Here is an 18904-nt window from a genome sequence, read left to right as displayed (position 1 = left end):
TCAGGCATCATAAGCTGCTTCATCTAGATGGTCCGCCTTCCTCGCAGCCACATGTTCCGGTGTCTTCAAGCTCCCACACTGAGCCTTCTGCCCCGCATTCGACTTCTTCTACTCTAAATGCCCAGGATCTTGGTAGTGACCTTGTGCTGCTAGCCACTGCAACCGTTCTAGTGCAGAATCGGTCGGGACTGTTCGTTCCCTGCAGGGCCTTGTTAGATTCTGGCTCTCAACTGCACTTGGTCACCTCTCGGTTTGCAAATCAACTGCAACTTAAGAGGTCGAGGCTGGCTCCGTCACTGGATTCGGGGATTCCAATTTCGCGACTGATGGATTCTCGGTAGGAATTGCGATGTGGTCTGTCACTTCAAGTTTCTCAACGAGCATAACAGCAGTTATCGCTTCCAATATCACGGATCGCCAGCCATGTTTTAATGTGGACATTGGGAACTGGAAGATTCCAGAAAACCTGCAGCTCGCCGTCCCGGAATTTCATAAAGCTCAGCGTGTTGACCTGTTAATAGGAGCTAGCCTGTTTTATGAGCTGCTGTGCGTAGGTCAGATCAAGTTGTTGCCAGGACTGCCACTGCTTGAAAAAACTCGTCTGAGCTGGGTTGTGTCTGGAAGCTGCGCGCGCCCATGCGGTAGCGCCTAAATAGCTTCACGCGTACCTTCTGCAGCCAGATGTTGAACTTGATTCACTTCTGCAGCGCTTTTGGGAGGTAGAAAATTATCCCGGCCCAATAGTTCATGCTTACATCATCTGGGACATATGTCGCCTGTGCCTGCTTCCGAGGTCATCTCGTGCCGATATTTTTTACGACATCACTGCGTTATGAAGAAGGATAGCTCTACCACCAAGCTTCGCGTTGTCTTTGACGGATCTGCTGCCACTTCTACCTGGCTCGGTCATCCAGCCCAAGCTATTTCACATCCTAATTCGATTTCGCCCACACCCAGTTGCCGTTACAGGAGACATATGTAAAATGTACCGATGTGTAAGGGTCTCGCAGGAAGATAGCTATTTGCAGTGCATTGTGTGGAGGTACTCCCCGCTCGATGACCTTCACGTATACAAACTCGACACAGTTACTTACGGCACGAAACCAGCCTCCTTCATGTCCGTAAGGGCTATGCACCAGTTATCAATCGATGAGCAGACAGCGTTTCCCATTGGATCAAAAATCCTTCGGCGCGATTTTTACGTGGATGATCTTATCTCCGGCTCCGGTACGGCAAAGGATGCTATCAGCATAATGCAGCAGACGGCTGGCATTCTTGCGAAGGGCAAGCTCAAGCTAAGGAAATGGTGCTCTAACATTCCGCTTGTGCTGGAGGGTGTGCCCGCCGAGGACAAAGAGTCGTTCCTGAAGTTTGAAGATGGTAGCGATTTCACCAAAACTTTAAGTCTCGCTTGGAATCCCGCCTCCGACCAGCTATTGTTTTCGTTTCCTGCCTTTCAGTCGCCATTGGCGTTGGGTACTATTGTCCAGAAGGTTGATGGTAAGATGGTTTTGGTGGCTCTCCAGCTTACTCAGGTACGTTCTGCTGGACTTCGCAATTTCCTTAGCGACGGAAGGCATCTTGAGGTCCCTTTTTATGGTGGTGTTTCGGACGTAGTGAGGGGAGTTCAGTATGAGCCGAAATATGCGGCATTCTACTCTTTGTATCCTTTTTATATTGGTGGAAGAAGCAGAGCCCCATAGTTCGATCCGATACATCCCTGCCGGCTTGATGATGGCTTTGTAAAGCAAGAGCTTAAGGTTAGTCCGTCTTCTTCTTCGTCTGCCCAGGAGCCAGGTCATCGCGCGGCATTTGTGCCTCATAAGCTTAGCTTTCTCCCCTATGTGGTCCTTCCACGTGAGACGCTTGTCCCGAGTTAGCCCCAGGTACTTGGCCTTTGAGTTGGATGGTATGCTGGTACCGTTGATGTGGACGGGTGGACAAATGCCTGGCCTGAGCATAAATGTGGATTTGTCGGCGTTGATGGTGATGTTCAACTTTTTCAGCCATGGCTGAATCCTGTCCAGCTCGTGTTGCAGCCCTTGCGCTGCCAAGGCAGGAGTCTGGGTACAGGAGCGCAGTGTCGTCCGCGTAGGTGCATGTAAGAATTCTGTTATTTTCAGATACTGGCATGTCTGAGGTGAATATACTGTACAGCACGGGACCGAGTACGCTGCCCTGGGGTACTCCAGCTCTTACCACGTGTTGGTGTGATTCGGAGTACCTACTCCTCACATAAAACCTCCTCTCTTTTATGTCAGCCTTGAGGAACGTGTAGTATGGGGCTGGCAACTGCTGTTTCAGCTGTATAGCAGGCCTAGGTGCCATACTCTGTCAAAAGCCTGCCTTACATCAAGGAATACTGCTGCGCAATATTTTCTGTTCTCGAAGGCATCCAGTACCCTGGTGACGACCCGGCTGCTGGATGGCACCATGCCCTTGCCTGAAGCCGAACTGGTGGTCGGGGATGATCTCCTTCTCCTCCAGGATGGGCAGCAACCTCTTGAGGAATAGCTTCTCCAGAATTTTGGAGAGGATGGCGAGCAGACTGATGGGGCTGTATGAGCCTAGCTCGGCTTCAGGCTTGCCCTGCTTGTGGATTAGGATAACCTCAGTGCACTTCCACTGGGAAGGGAAGTGTCCCAGTCTCAGGCATTGATTCACCAGAACCGTGAGTAAAGCTATGCAATTCGCTGGGATTAGCTTGAGGGCAGCTGCATCTATTTTGTCGTAGCCAGGAGATTTGGTGGGCTTTAAGCACGAGATCTCGTCCAGAATCTCCTGACTACCTATCTCCGCGATAGGCAGGTCCATTGGGCAGGCTGCGTCAACAAACTGCGTATTTATATGCTTTGCAACCAAGGCAGTGCCCCTGGAGCTGATCAAGGATCTCTCGACAGTTGCGTTTCTGTGCGGACTCAAGAGGTTCATATGCACCCGGCGGAAGCAGAATCGACTTTGGTCAGACAACGCCACCAATTTTGTCGGCGCCAAAAATGAACTTCTGGAACTTCGAATGTTATTTCTCAGCAGCGAGCATCAAGGCTCCGTTCAGAATTTTTGCCTTTCGGAGACGATAGACTGGCGGTTCATCCCTCCACGGTCGCCCCATTTCGGTGGACTTTGGGAAGCGGCGGTGAAAACGGTCAAACATCGAAGAGATGTCCCCATCAACACACAAGGTGAATGGCTGGAATCTGGATTCCAGATGGTCGGCAAATGCATCCGCTTTCTCCTGGCTCGTCCAACACCATACGCCTGCAGCTGTTTTAACAGGTGGCACCCTCCGCGCAGGCCTCTTCAGGTATTTGGTGGCGTTCCACATGTTGTGCTCAGCACTCCCAGGCTCCAATTCCATTGGATACTCTTCAAGCGCCTTGCTCCTCGCGTCAACTCCCTAACGTACTTCAGCAGAGCGCAGCCCTTGGGGTTACCGATCCTGGAGCCCTACCATGTATGCTTGGCGTCTCCGCCAATAAGAAACTTGGGTCCCAGGTTTTTCAGCTGCGATTACAGTTCCAGATGGCTGATTGTGTAACGCGGCGGCAGGTATACTGCAGATTTTGCCTGCATGTGTCAAAAGCTGAATCCTGGCGCAGTGCATTCAGTCCAGTTGCACCGGCTCCATCTCGTACAATGCATCCTGTCAGCCGGGTGCAAGGCGTTGACCTTGTTGTAAAGTGGGTCTCGCTGACCAGCATCACATCCACCTGGTTGGCCACTTCTGGCTTGTTCCTCGCCAAGCCATTAGCATTCCAGATTACTATCTGGCTGCTCATGGCGTGGTTATCTGGCAGGAGAACATGGCCATCATCAAATCTTTATAGTGGGAGGCCATCATACTCTCCATGCGCCTCATTATTCTCTCCTCCAACGCTGCCTCCCGGTGGATGAGACCTTGTTGGTTGAAGGTGTTGTTAGGTTGCTGCTGTGATGTCAGCGTAGCTGAAGCCAGAGCGTGTGGCGGTGTTGGTAGTCACTGGTGTTGAATGGGCGTTCGGCGGTGGCCTCGATGTAAACTCGGCAGCCTTGGTAAGACGCAGTTTGCGCCTCCCCGCAGTTACCGCATGTGGCAGGAGCATCTTTGGCTTAGTGCACTCAATAGAGTCATGCCCTTGACCGCGCTTTACGCAGGTGTACTGCAATCTGCAGTAGCGCTTTGTGTGCCCGAAAGCCTGGCAGCGGTAGCACTGCACCAGGTCGTTGAATTTCCAGGGCTCCTCAATAGAGACCACAGCCTGGCAGAGCCTGTTAACTTCGAACACCTTTTTTTTGTTGCTTGCAGGCTCCAAGTTTACAAAGAACATTGCCATCGGTTTTTTTGTGATTCTCGATACGGCGTTCTTGATATCTCGAACCGTGTGTCCGAGCCCTTTCAGTTCTTCGGTGATGTATGAAGATGGCGTTGTTCCCTGGAGCCCTTTGATGACCACCCGGTAAGCACGACATTCCATAAGCTGGAATGTCCTGAAGACCATGTTGTGGTTGTCCATATGGTTAACAATTTAACGGTACATCAAGCTGTCTTTAGGCATGATTCTAACGCAGCCTCCTCCGGTGGCCTTATAAGTGAAGCTACCTTGCTCCGTAACTTCTCCAAGGTCGGCTAGCATGTCCACAATGCTTGGGGGCTTGGGTACCGCGGCCTCCACTGGCATAGTTGGTTCCTTGGCAGCTACATCCTCATCGACAGGCAGTGCAGCAAATCGATTGCTGTTTGACGGCAGTTCCTCTGCATCACTGACCTCATCGACTTTTGCCAGCTTAGCCGTCTTTTTCTTATGGGGCACAGTGAACCGTCTGATCTCGCCGACCTCTAGGGATTCGTTGTCCGTATCGTTGCTTTCAGTTTCACTGGAGCTGGAGTTGGAGCTGTCAATGGCCGATGTCTTCTTCGATGAGTTTTTAAGTACCTTGGGTACTTTGGCGTTCAGGGTTATGGGTACGTTAGGTGATTTCTTGCGCCTGCCTGGGTTCTTCTTCGGTGCAAGCGTTTGCCATCCACTCTTCTTAGAAGTGGCCAAAGCCACATTATCCACTTCCATAGCGACTTTGCCCATGGAAACAGCGAGCAAGAGCACGTGTCCATTAAATTTTTCTTTATCAGTATGTGTATGTGTGTGTATAACTGTCGGCGCTGAAGTATTTTAGGTTGCTTGGCGGCGGCAGCGCAGCCAACAGGTACAATACCGTTGCGGTCGCTCGAAGCTTCGAGAACGAACACACTCACGCAGGCAGCGTTTGCGTATGTTGAAGTTTCCGTTATTCTGGCGCTTATCAGAAATCAGATCGCTCGGCGTCGGTGAGAGAGAGGCGATGCTTCGTTACACAAATAATTGTCGTGCACACTGCGAGAGTTGTAGTCACAAGGTGTAAAATCTTTTTGCAGCAGCTCTGCAAGGAATGGCTGTCCCCTGGAATGAAAGCCTCCCAAAAACTCATAACACGAAAAGGCTTGATATATGTCGCAGTTTTGAAACAATAAGTCATATTAGTTTCCCTCGGTTCGTGTTTAGCACAGCGTCTGGTCTTGAGGTGCATGGTTTTTGTGATGCCAACATTGATGCCTACGTTTTATGTGGTTTCTAATGGGAATCAAGGTTTTAGCCATTTGCTTTGTTCGAAGTCGCGCATAGCTCCGTTAAAGACCATGAAAAGTATCAAAGCTGGGGCTTTGTGGTGCGCATCTTCTGGCTAAAATCATGAGGGAAATAGTTGGCTTGAAAGTATTTAAAGGACGCTACTATTGTTGGTGCGACTCGACGGTGGCACTTTTCTGGATCCGAGATGAGCCCGCCATGTTCAACATATTTGTGACAAATAGGGTTGCTGCCATTCAGGAGCTGACAGATGGCCGCCCACCGAAAATCCTTCCAAGGTCCCATCCGGTGACTCTGGCGATTATTTCGCATTACCATGAAACCAATCTTCATGCCGGACCTCGAGCTCTTCTAGGTGCAATTCGATCCCAATATTGGCCGATTGGGGGGAGGAAGACGGTTACCAAGGCCGTGAATAGATGCATCAGATGTTTTCGGATTAAGCCGCGGCTGATAGAGCACATAATGGCGGACCTTCCCAAGGAGCGCTTGGAAGGATCTCACGCTTTTGAGGTTGCTGGTATAGACTTCTGTGGATCCTTCTTTCACAAGTCGGATACTCGCAACAAGCCCGCGGTTAAATGCTACGTCTGCGTATTTATATGCTTTGCAACCAAGGCAGTGCCCCTGGAGCTGATCAAGGATCTCTCGACAGTTGCGTTTCTGTGCGGACTCAAGAGGTTCATATGCACCCGGCGGAAGCAGAATCGACTTTGGTCAGACAACGCCACCAATTTTGTCGGCGCCAAAAATGAACTTCTGGAACTTCGAATGTTATTTCTCAGCAGCGAGCATCAAGGCTCCGTTCAGAATTTTTGCCTTTCGGAGACGATAGACTGGCGGTTCATCCCTCCACGGTCGCCCCATTTCGGTGGACTTTGGGAAGCGGCGGTGAAAACGGTCAAGCATCATTTCTACCGCGCTGTGGGTACGGCGGTTCTGACCTTTGACGAGTTGAGGACGCTGGTGTGCCACATTTCGGCAGTTATTAACTCCAGACCTTTAGTTCCCATTTCAGATAACCCTGCCGATCTGGACGTCCTCACTCCGGCGAATTTTCTCAATGGTGGTCCACCATCGTCGTTTGACGAGCCAGATATAACGGGCCTAAACTATAATCGGCTTGACTCTTGGGAGCGCATCTCCTTTCTTTAGCAAATCTTTTGGTCGTGATGGAAGGAAGAATACTTGACGTTGCTCCAGTGGCGCACCCCAAAGCCTGGCGTAGCCGTGGACAGCGTCGTTTTTGTTAAGGACGAGATTCTACCCCCAATGAGATGGCCTTTGGCGAGAGTCATGCAGTTGATTCCTGGCAGAGACGGCGTCGCTCGAGTTGCTGAATCGAGGACCGCGTCTGGAGTAATAAGGCGGACAGTGAACAAGCTGTGTCTGCTTCCCCTTGAGGACTCTGTTGGAAAACAAGCTTCCAACGGGGGGAGGATGTTGGGTCATGCAGCCGCCAAAACTGTGCAGTAGACTTATTTTATACCGTTAATATTGTAAGCCGAAGTAGTCAGTAATAGCAGTTGCGATGCGCATAGTGCAAACCGCTGTTCTCGTACGAATTTATATGTACTCTCTCTTTGTTATCTACCTACATTAAGCTTGGGCGCTGCATTTCGGCTGTCTGTCCCGCCAATTGTCACTTCTTCGTTTTTCGGCAAAGACTCAACTTGTGAATTCGATATAGCTTTTGGTCGGCCCCAGCTGCCAGCATAATAAACAAAATAAACAATATCGGAAAATATTTGGCTATTTATTATTCGCAACAGCTATTGAAAAAGCTCAATAGTTAAACAGACAGATCTAAAATTATTAAAATGTACTCTACAAAAAAAAAAAAACTAAATTGTGGACAAGCTATTTGGCAACCTGATAAAATTTTGTAGTCTTTATTTCTATCATTAGTAGATGGGGACAATTTCATATGCGTCACTAAATCGATGACGAGCGACTATAGCGTTCAGTGTGTGATTTCGGATCCCTCCGAACTTGTTTTACGTGGCGTGTTCCACATTGAAGGGATTACAACCACGACATCCAAAGATGCATTAGTCTGGATACGCCAGACAAACGTCCCGGTCTAGAAGCTATAGCTATGTACATAGCGACCACCCCGGTGGCAGATTCGAGTGCTTGCTTGCCGGGCAAGCACTCCCCCTTGCTAAGGAGCGAGATTTACCTAAAATCTCTATTGATCTAAGGGTCACAGCACCCGAGTTTTGCGTAAACCATCGCCGTAACTCAAACGTCGAGCACGAAGGCTCTACCCGCGATATGGGTACCAACCACAGCCACCACGATACTCCCACTAGGGGGCCTACCTCAATGAGCAACCTTGGAGAGCTGCTCAACCCGTGGTACCGAAATTAGAGGCTCGGTCGGCCTCACTCCTTTGGCTCCGACAAGCACGGGCGGAGCGACCTATAGCCGTATTAGTCGCCTCCTACGACAAGCAACAGCGGACTGTGGTAGTATTCTCGCCCGCTAACCACACGGCGAAAGGTGTTGGGCTAAAGGCCCCTCCTCCTGCGGAACGCTTCCTCAGCGAACGCTGCCAGCCGTTGGGTCCTCTCTCGATCCTCCAGGATTCCTTCGAACATCCAGTTTTCGCCAACGCGCTGCACTCCAAGTCCATCGAGGTCTCGCAAATCTGCAAACAGAGGGCAAGCGCACAATACGTGCATCCAGTTCTCATATGGATCGCCACATGCGCAAGCTGTGGTATCGCTGAGGGCTCTCCCGTGCAAAAATGCATTAAACGACCCGTGCCCAGTAAGCAGGAAAGACTCCTTCATCGAGAAACCAAAATTTGGATCCCGATAAACGAGAGTGACATCTGGGATGAACCTGTGCGTCACCCGTCCTGGTTCGCTGTCGTCGTCCCATCTGTTCTGCCAACTCCGCAGCATGCACTCCTCCAAGCGAGTCTTTCTCTGCTCCCAGCTTAGACAAGCGATGTCCTCGCCGTAGAGCCAGTCGTTCTCCTCCAGCGGGTATCCACGTTTTAGCTTGTAATTGACCGCTAATTGCTTAGCAGCCAAGTCAAGCAGGGGGGCTCCACCAAGAACCTGCAGTGCCACGTTGGACACTGTTCGGCAAGCCGAAAGGCATCCAAGCAGGATCAGCCTCTGGCAGGAGGCTAGTCGCCTCTTGGCAGCTACTTGCCCGGCGGTGTCGTACCATACCGGGGCACCAAACAGCACACAGGGTGCCATGAGTCCGTCATATATGGTCCGCCAGGCTCGAGGACTGAAACCCCAGTCGGCTTGAAGCACACGCGCCAATGCTCCAACGACTCCGGTCATCCGCTGGCGCAGCGAAGCTATGTGCGTGAGGAATTTCATTCCCTCACTGACCGTGATGCCGAGATACCGACAGCTACGCACATACGGCAGGTTCGCTCCAGCAAACCTTACCGTGGGCGCACGTCTCAAAGTACCTTTGAGCAGCATTATTACCGTCTTGCTGGTCGAGACAGCAACGCCAACTTCCGATCCCCACGTTTCTACGATGGACATAAGTTGCGCTCCTTTTTCCTCTAACACGACTCGGGAGTTTCCCTCGACGAGAAGAAGCAGATCATCCGCGTATGCACTCAGCAGGCAGTACGGCTCGCCAGACTGCCTTGCAGATTGCGCCATTTATGCCGTCCAAGCCGGGCGAGCGCTTGCTCTTGAGCCGTGTGATACAGGCATCAACCTCATGCAATTCAAGGGCCGGTGGGATTTCCTCCACGATGGCAATCGGTGCATCGGACTCCGCAACTGGGAAAAAGTTGCGGAGGAGCACTCGTGCACAATCAACCCAATCAGTGATCAAATCGCCATTCACGCGGAGGCACCCAATCTCCGTGCACTTTCTGCGGCCTCGGCATATCTTGTAGACGCGCCCCCATGGATCATCGACGTTTTCTCCCACGAAGCGTTTCCAGCCATTCATCTTAGCCCTCCCAATGAGCTTCTTGTAGTTGGCTGAGGCACGCCTCAGCTCGACCACCAAAACCACATAGATGCTGCCTCGTTGACAATTGTCACGTCGATATCACTACGAGCTCTGTAGTTATCGAACTTGTACACCTGTGTTGGCTGGTTTAGGGCGGCGGCTCTTGCCTCTAGCATCCACTCGGACAGCAGCTCACCCCGACTGTAGTTAGCTTGGCCCTCGGAATGTCGAGAGAGTTTGCTAAACCACATGGGGGACACTGCATTCGCATCGAGGCCCAGGATTGCGGGGGTTCTGGTGGCCTGCAGCAGGACCGCATCCATGTACCGAAGGTACGGTTCCAAAGGTGCATCAAATTGGCAGTATGCTGAGCAAAGGAAGATTGAGCCAAAACTCCCTTTAACGACCAGACATACGCCATAATCCGTGGTGAGGGTCTCCACTAGCATACAGATGGCATCCTGAAGATCCACTAGGATGGCTGCCTTCCCTCGCCGGTCGGTGAAGATCCTCATTCCTTCAGGCAGCACATCCATCCCATTGCCGCCGAGATACGGCTCCTGCACCAGTGCGAACATTGAGCCCGATCTCCTGAGTCGGACTCCGAGCTCGATGGTCGCAGCTCGGCCTCGGCCACAGTTCGCTTGGATTAAGCTAAACATTAATGTCTAGCTTGCACCCTCGCTAGCACCGCGCCGTATATCGGGCATGCATCCGAGAGCATGTAATGCCCCGAGGGTTGCCCTCTGTGACGGCAGTTCCGGCAGTCCACCGGGTTCGGGCACTTTGCCGCGGTGTGGCCTTGTTGCCCGCACTGGCGGCATACACTCGACTTCTGGCGGCATTCGCTGACCTTGTGGTCGAAACCCACACACCTATGGCAGGCATAAGTGCGAACCTGCGATCGGCATCGAAATGAGAACCACTTGATGTAGACCCGACCTACATCAAGTTTCGCCATCCCCTTGTCGCTGACCTCTAGCGTCACATTAACGGTGGCGCCGTCAGTCACCGACCACGCCTTGGTGACCAGGTGCACCGACCTGTTGAACTCCGAGGCCGTCATCTCGCCGTCGAAGTTATTTTCATGGAGCTCCTGCATAAACTCCTCGGGGCCGATAGCTGTGTCGACGTCATAAACGACGACTTTCGGCTTCTCGGCCGCGTTTCGCGCCACATTGAGCCCTATTTCGGCGAATTTCTTCGACGACACAACCTTCTGCAGCTCTCCGACTGAAGGAGTCCGGATGATTGCACCACCACCTCGACGGAGCTCACGTACTTCATGCACCCTGACTCCGAGGGAGGGTGCAACCATCGTGCGCACCTTTTTGGCTATCGCCTTCCCCGATAGCGCTGGGTCGTCGCACTTCACCACTGCTGACCACGTCTCGCGAACCTTCGTGGTCCGCGGGGCAGCAATGGGTGCAGCCTGAGGCGACTGGGGAAGACGCGAAATTGTGGAGGTCAGCATAGACGGCGTCGGTGGGGGCGGCATAGCCAACCGCGTCTCCAGTTCGCCATCACCAGCTCATCGTAGCGGCTAATGGCAAACGAGAGCTCATCCGTGTTGACTCCTTCTAGGCTGCGAAAGCTGCTTCTCACCATTCGCTGCGTGGCCGACAGCTCTGCCATCATGGCTGCTTGCCCAGCACGGGCGGCAGCGGAGGCAGCGGTGGCGGTGGCAATAGGTGTAGCGGCGGGGGCAGCAGCAGGGGCAGCAGCAGGGGCAGCAGCAGGGGCAGCAGCAGGGGCAGCAGCAGGGGCAGCAGCAGTGGCAGCTGCAGGGGCAGAAGCGGGAGCAACGTGGCTGACGGCGATGGGGGCAGCATTGGCAACAGAGACAGCTCGGGGGTCCTACAGCGAAGAAGGCGCCTCGTCCAGCGCTCCCACAGGCTCGGGAACACCACACGAGGCCACAGCAACGAGCTTAGCCTGCGTCGGTGCCGAGCTCCTTGAAGCCTGATGGCTTCTACGCCTGCCTCGCCCCGACTTCCGCGACGTACTGCTGGCGCTCATGGCACTCGCGCTACTGTCGCTCTCCATCGCACTTACCACGATTGTGGCTCGTGCGATGCGGCGACTCCAGTGACCGTGCGCTCGCTGACACTAGTTAGCTGCTGTGGTGCTCGAGCTCCACCTATTGGTAGCTTTGCGCAACCACCGAACCGTCCCAAGACACGAACCTCAGCCGTTACAGCAACCAAACAGCTGATTGCTGGTATCGCAGACACAAACCAAAGGGCCCAGCTGTTCAGCAGCTGACCCAAAAGCTCGCCTGGAACCACGTGCTGTCCTCAATGGAAAATTTGCAATAATTTATTGCAAATTAATCCGAAACCACAGGCTTTGCACTCGCGTAAATAATAGCACTATTTCAACTCAACCACCGATTATTTAACTTTCCGAACTTTGTTTCGCAAAGAAAACTTAGCTTTTCGCAATCTGAACACGAGCGTACCGAAAACACGTCCGTCGTTAATCCATTCATGCGCGTCACTAATTAGATGACGAGGCATTTGGCTAAGAGAGTCATAGTTACTCCCGCCGTTGACCCGCGCTTACTTGAATTTCATCACTTTGACATTCAGAGCACTGGGCAGAAATCACATTGTGTCAACACCCGCTAGGGCCATCACAATGCTTTGTTTTAATTAGACAGTCGGATTCCCCAAGTCCGTGCCAGTTCTGAATTGATTGTTAATTGATATTAAAAAAAAAAAAGGTTACACTGAAGACTATGGTTGGGAGGGTAATGATAGTGGGAGTGGAAATTAACATCTAAAACCACCCCGCCAGGCTTACATCCAAATTCGTGCTTCCTTCTCTCACATTGTAGTTTAATTAAGTTTCGCTTGCTGTTAATTTTCTAAAAGAAGAAACTGAGACAGTGGAGTTGTTTGTGTTTTTTTTTCCGCTGTTCGTTCATATGAGGATCGTCTCATTGTTTAATGTCAGGAGGGACTCTATAATAAAACCTTTTGGTGTAGCAATCATTATCCACAGCAAAAAACCCCCCCACATCTCCCGCTAGAGCTAGGAATCAATGGGTCCCGCTCAGCTGATGGTTAATGGTCGACAAGCCTGAAAAGGGTGAACATTTTGGAATCGAATCGCCAACAAGGATACCCAGTAAATGTTTCTCTTCTTCAACGGCGCTCTTTCACCACATATATATAATTATTTATAAAATTTAATCAAATAAAAATATATGAAAACAAATAATACATCAAATAAAAATATAAAAACAAAAAAATATATGAAGACAAATAATACATCGTTTTTATGGAAATAATATAAAATATATTTTATAATATTCAGGGCTTTCAAATTACATTAAAGGTTGCTTTATATGTTAACATGAGTGGGAATCACGCCTAAATGCAAGAGGAAATGGCCATGCATTTCATAAAAATGCGACCTAGTTGAAAGCCAACTTATTCTAAAACAAAAAAAGAAAGACACTAGAATTAAGAAAGAATCGCCCTATATTGTGGACAAATCATCATACACTAAGAACATTTTTCTTAACTCAAGAAAATTCACCTTAAAAGCAAGGACATTAAAATAACAATATGCGTAACAGCCATACATTGGTATTGCATTATGCAGCCATTTTTATACCCGTTACTCGTAGAGTAAAAGGGTATACTAGATTCGTTGAAAAGTATGTAACAGGCAGAAGGAATTGTTTCCGACCATATAAAGTATATATATTCTTGATCAGGATCAATAGCCGAGTAGATATGACCATGTCCGTCCGTCTGTCTGTCCGTCTGTCTGTCCGTACGTATGAACGCTGTGATCTCAGGAACTACAAAAGCTAGAAAGTTGAGATTAAGCATACAGACTCCAGAGACATAGACGCAGCGCAAGTTTGTCGATTCATGTTGCCACGCCCACTCTAACGCCCTCAAACCGCCCAAGACTGCCACGCCCACACTTTTGAAAAATAATTTAATATTTTTTCATTTTTCTATTGGTCTTGTAAATTTCTATCGATTCGCCAAAAAAACTTTTTGCCACGCCCACTCTAACGCCCACAAACCGCCCAAAGCTGCTACGCCCACACTTTTGAAAAATGTTTTGATATTTTTTCATTTTTGTAATGGTTTTGTAAATTTCTATCGATTTGCCAAAAAACTTTTTGCCACGCCTACTCTAAAGCCCACAAACCGCCCAAAGCTGCTACGCCCACACTTTTGAAAAATGTTTTGATATTTTTTCATTTTTGTATTGGTCTTGTAAATTTCTATCGATTTGCCAAAAAACTTTCTGCCACGCCCACTATAACGCCTACAAACCGCCAAAATCTGTGTTTAAGACCCTCCTTCTCCCTTCCACTAGCTGAGTAACGGGTATCAGATGGTCGGGGAACTCGACTATAGCGTTCTCTCTTGTTTTATTTTTTTTTGGTTGTAGCGTTCATTTTATTCATTTAAAATCTGTCCAGATAGATAATAATTAAATTTTCAAGGGGAGACATTAGCTTAAGGGATTACAATAGGATGTAAGTGGGTCGGGATGAAAGAGATTTTATTGTTGGGAGAGGTCCAGTGGATGTTTCGTCTTCAGTCGTCTGAGTGTTTGGCTGTTATCCAGCAGGTTGATAGCCAGATGGTTGGGGTGGTCGTCGAGCCTCTTCATATATCTCTCGCTGAGTCTTGAGATTTCTTTAGCGACTGACGGAATACCAACCTCCTTGTGGAAGACAGAGTTTTCATGGTGCGTTGGAGACGATGCTCAGGCATTTGTTTTGGAACCGCTGTATTTTAAGCCAGTTTGTGTGGCTTGCCGTGCCCCACAGCTGTATCCCGTAGGTCCAGATTGGCTTCAGAATAGCTTTATAGACCAGCAGCTTGATGTTTGGTCGAAGCTTAGACCTTCTCCCAGTGAGCCATTGTAGCTGCCTGAGACGAAAATCTGCTTATTTATGAGGTGAGGGCGCCATGTGAGCCTGCGATCGAGCGTCAGCCCCAGGTATTTTGGAGTTGGTGCGTTGGGGATAATGCCTCCGTTTAGCAGAACGGGAGGACACTCTCCTCTGCGTAGCGAGAATGTGGTTTGGGTCGATTTTTCCGCGTTCACTACGATATTCCACCTTTTCAGCCAGAGATGTAGCGTGTCGAGTTGCCTTTGAATTGTATTTGAGGCTTCTTGGGGATCAAAAGATGAGGCAAGAAATGCAGTGTCGTCGGCATATGTGCAGGTTGTCAGGTTCCTGGCGGGAATTATGGGAAGGTCTGCGGTGTAGAGGGTGTAAAGGATAGGTCCCAGCACGCTGCCTTGTGGTACTCCGGCTCTGATCGGCCTAGGCGAGCTTAGTGTGTTTCCACACCTTACTTGGAAGACTCTATCCTTTATGTAGGATTCGAGAAGGGCAAAATGAGAGCAAAATTTTGTAGAAGAGTCGATGCCACACTCTGTCAAATGCCAACTTTATGTTTAGCATAACCGCGCAGCAGTACTTTTTCTCTTCAAATGACTCCATTATGCGCTCAACTAGTCGGTGGCATTGCTCGGGTGTTCCATGGCAGCGTCTAAAGCCAAACTGGTGGTCAGGGATCAGTCCGGCCTCGTCCATTACGGGCAATACTCTGCGCAAAAATACTCTTTCGAGTATTTTGGAGAGGATTGCCAGCAAGCTGATCGGACGATAGGAGGCTAGATTGGCTTCAGGCTTCAGGCTTTCCAGGTTTAAGGAGGACGATTGTTTCGGCGCGTTTCCACTCCTTCGGGAAGTACCCTTGTTGCATATGAGAGCAACTGAGAGGTGTCATTTTCAGCGCTGCTCCGTCGATGCAATCCAGTCCTGAAGACTTGCTGTTTTTTAGGGCAGCGATCTGCATGATCTCCTCAGGCACAACAGGTTTTTTTGGCGGGCCAGGGACACTTGGAGTGTCGATGTACCTGAGAGTTTCAGCATGCTTTTCTGTTGTACAGCAGTCGAATGGGGAGCAGGCGTTGTGGAGATGCTCAGCAAAGGCCTTTGCTTTCTCAGCATCTGATCTGCACCATGAGCCATCCACTTTGTGCACTGGTATTATCCTTTTCGCTGGTCTCCTGATGTGACGAGTAACATTCCAGAGATTATGTTGTGGGTCTCCTGGTGAAAGCTCTTCGAGGAACCTTTGAAAGGAGTCCTGGCGAAGGCTGCAAAGCTTCTCCTTTAGCTCTTTGGTGGCGCGATTTATAGCTGTCTTGTCTCTTGGATTACGTGTCGAGAACCACGTTCTCCTCAGGCGTCTCTTTTCAGCCACAAATGCCGCAATTTCAGGGGACGAGAGGTTAAGGTCTCTTTCTGGAGTTCTCGCAGTCGTAGAGGGCGGTGGATTTGCAAACTTTGCAGCCTTGTGGATTTCCTTTGTCAGGCTTTCGATGGCTTTGTCTATGTCCCTGGGTGAGTTGAGGGGAGGATCAGGATTTAGGGTGGGGAGCATCCAGAAAGCGAATTTGTTGGCGCCAGTGTGCTTCCCAGTGAGTTTCCTGCGCGGAATTTTCCTCAGAACAGGCGTGCTGATAAGAAGGTTGATTGCGCTGTGGTCAGACAGAAGATCAGGATTGGTGGTGCAGCTGATCTTTGCGTGGCCTATGGAGTGGCAGTCCAGGCTGTTGCGCTGCAGGTTTTCAAAAAGTGTCTTCCCTTTGGTATTGTTGGCGCGAGATCCCCACCAAGAGTGTTTGGCGTTGAAGTCTCCAGCTGCTATGAAGCGGAATCCAAGGTGCTCGAAGAACTCACTGAGAGGGGGAAACTCACTCTAGGGGGAAAGTAGACCGCTCCAATGTTGACGTCACCCTGCGGGCAGGCGATCCTGATGACGGGACATTGTGCCCATTCTTGTTGGAATGCGGGCAGTTCACAATACTCAATGTCGCTTCTTATGAGGATGGCTGCTCCTCCGCGCGCTCTGCCTGAAGGATGATTGGCCTAGATGAGGTCGTATCCGCTGATGCTGAAGTGGGAACTGGGGGAGAAGTGGGTTTCTGAGACGAAGAGTATATCAATTTGACTTGTTTTGATATGGTGTTCAACCTCGACCTTGTTTCTCTGCAGGCCGTTTGCATTCCAGACTACAATGTGGAGTTTACTTGCATGACTTGCTGTTGATTATGGTGGCTACCAGCTGTGTCATCTGTGCAAACGGTGCGCAGCGGTACTCAAGGAAGCAGTATCGCTGAGTATGACCAAATCCTTGGCATCGGAAGCATTGTGGCACGTCGTTGAACTTCTGAGGTCGCTTAATGGTGACGACGGACCTGCAGATCCGCTTGACTTTGTTGACCTCAGTATTGTTGCTGGAAGGTTCGAGGTTTACAAAGAAGATACCCAGAGGTTCCTTGCTTCTTCTGCCAAGGGGATTATGCAGTTCCCTCACGGTATGGCCATGGCTGCGGAGGTCTTGTTTGTCGTATGATGGAGTCCCTTTACGACTACCCTATAAGCTCTCTTGTCTTTTGCCTGAAACGTGCGATGTCTTTTTTTTTGAGCGACAAGCTGGAGACGCAAGGCTAAGTACGACTCCTTGTCCGGCATCATGACGCGAACATCGTTATTCTTCACAGTTTTATATGTTAATTTGTTCCCAGGTCCCACAAGGGTCGTGATCATCTTGACGAGCGCAGAAATGTTTGTGACGTCTGGGATAAAGATCGGGGGAGGTTTGATGGTCTTCGGGGTTGGTTTGGGTTTATCCGTTGCTTTGGTTTCATTGGCGGCAGGTTTAGGTTCGTCATCAGTATAGTCGTCATCAGTGTTGTCGTCATCATCATCGTCGTCATCATCATCGTCGTCATCATCATCGTCGTCATCATCATCGTCTTCTTCGCTCGAGAGGATGGCAAAAGTGTTGTTTGCCAGATTCTTGCGACGCAGGGCTTCACTGGTGCTGGGCGTGGTGTCAAGCTCCTCTCCTTGGCGGGCTTACGCTTTACTTCTCCGGGAAACCTCAATACTATATTAAATATAAAACATATGAAAATAAATATTTATCATATGAATACAGACAATATATAAGTATAAGTATAAAGGATATTAATGAAATAATATACATATGAAAATAAATATATATTATATGAATACAGGAAAACATATACGTATATATAAATATTTATCATATTATAATAAAGGAAAAATGAATAAATTTAATATAATTATATATATAAAGGAAACAAGAGAGAACGCTATAGTCGAGTTCCCCGACTATCTGATACCCGTTACTCAGCTAGTGTAAGTGCGAAGGACAGTTTTTGGCGGTTTGTGGGCGTTAGAGTGGGCGTGGCCAAAACTTTTTTGGCAAATAGATAGAAATTTACAAGACCAATATAAAAATGAAAAAATATCAAAACATTTTTCAAAAGTGTGGGCGTATCAGCTTTGGGCGGTTTGAGGGCGTTAGAGTGGGCGTGGCAAAAAGTTTTTTGGTAAATCGATAGAAAATTACAAGACTAATACAAAAGTGAAAAAATTTCAAAACATTTTTCAAATGTGTGGGCGTGGCAGTCTTGGGCGGTTTGTGGGCGTTAGAGTGGGCGTGGCAAAAAGTTTTTTGGTAAATAGATAGAAAATTACAAGACTTATACAAAAATTTCAAAACATTTTTCAAAAGTGTGGGCGTGGCAGTTTTGGGCAGTTTGTGGGCGTTAGAGTGGGCGTGGCAACATGAATCGACAAACTTGCGCTGCTTCTATGTCCCTGGAGCTTGTATGCTTAATCTCAACTTTCTAGCTTTAGTAGTTCCTGAGATCTCGACGTTCATACGGACGGACAGACGGACATGGCCAGATCGACTTGGCTATTGATCCTGATCAAGAATATATATACTTTGTATGGTCGGAAACGCTTCCTTCTGCCTGTTACATACTTTTGAACGAATTTAGTATACCCTTTTACTCTACGAGTAACGGGTATAAATATGGAAAATGTGTATTGTAAAATCGATTTCTTAAAGCACGAACTTCAGGCAAAATCACCGAAAAATCATTATATACTCTAATGATAATTATATTAATATAAAGTCATATTTGAAAGTTATTATTGCTTTTTTTCTGCGCTCTGAATTTATTTTTGTTTTTGCCAAATCCAGCGGTGGATTTTAATAAATTCTTGAATAATCAATTTCGTACTCAGTACTAGTTAAAGTTCCGTTCGCTTCGCGAGTGAATCTTGTGATTTGTGCATTATTTAAATAAATTAATTCAATCTGTTATCCTTCTGTCCTTGTGTTTTGTTTACTATCTCTCGTGCGTTGTCCGAAGTGCTGTTTGTTGTTTATTTTTGTACTTAACTGCACGGTGTACCCGCTCCCTCGCTCTCCCACAGAAAATCCTAAAGTTCTAAGGGTGCAGACCAGTGATGCCAA

General features: G+C 49.0%; 1 protein-coding gene across 1 annotated transcript; it reads right to left on the bottom strand.

The window, feature by feature from the left end:
- Positions 1 to 4504: 4504 nt before the first annotated feature.
- LOC120320456 lies at positions 4505 to 12161 on the bottom strand. Its single transcript, XM_039370149.2, has 3 exons — positions 12088 to 12161; positions 10754 to 10761; positions 4505 to 5128 (listed from the first exon to the last, which is right to left on the bottom strand). The coding sequence occupies exon 3, from the start codon at positions 5058 to 5060 to the stop codon at positions 4506 to 4508; it is 555 nt and encodes a 184-aa protein (XP_039226083.1). The 5' UTR covers positions 5061 to 5128; positions 10754 to 10761; positions 12088 to 12161; the 3' UTR covers position 4505.
- Positions 12162 to 18904: the final 6743 nt, after the last annotated feature.

Source organism: Drosophila yakuba, chromosome X (assembly GCF_016746365.2).
Source record: "Drosophila yakuba strain Tai18E2 chromosome X, Prin_Dyak_Tai18E2_2.1, whole genome shotgun sequence".
Classification (NCBI taxonomy): domain Eukaryota; kingdom Metazoa; phylum Arthropoda; class Insecta; order Diptera; family Drosophilidae; genus Drosophila; species Drosophila yakuba.
The sequence above is the reverse complement of the archived record's forward strand: the minus strand, read 5'-3'. Positions and strand labels throughout refer to the sequence as shown.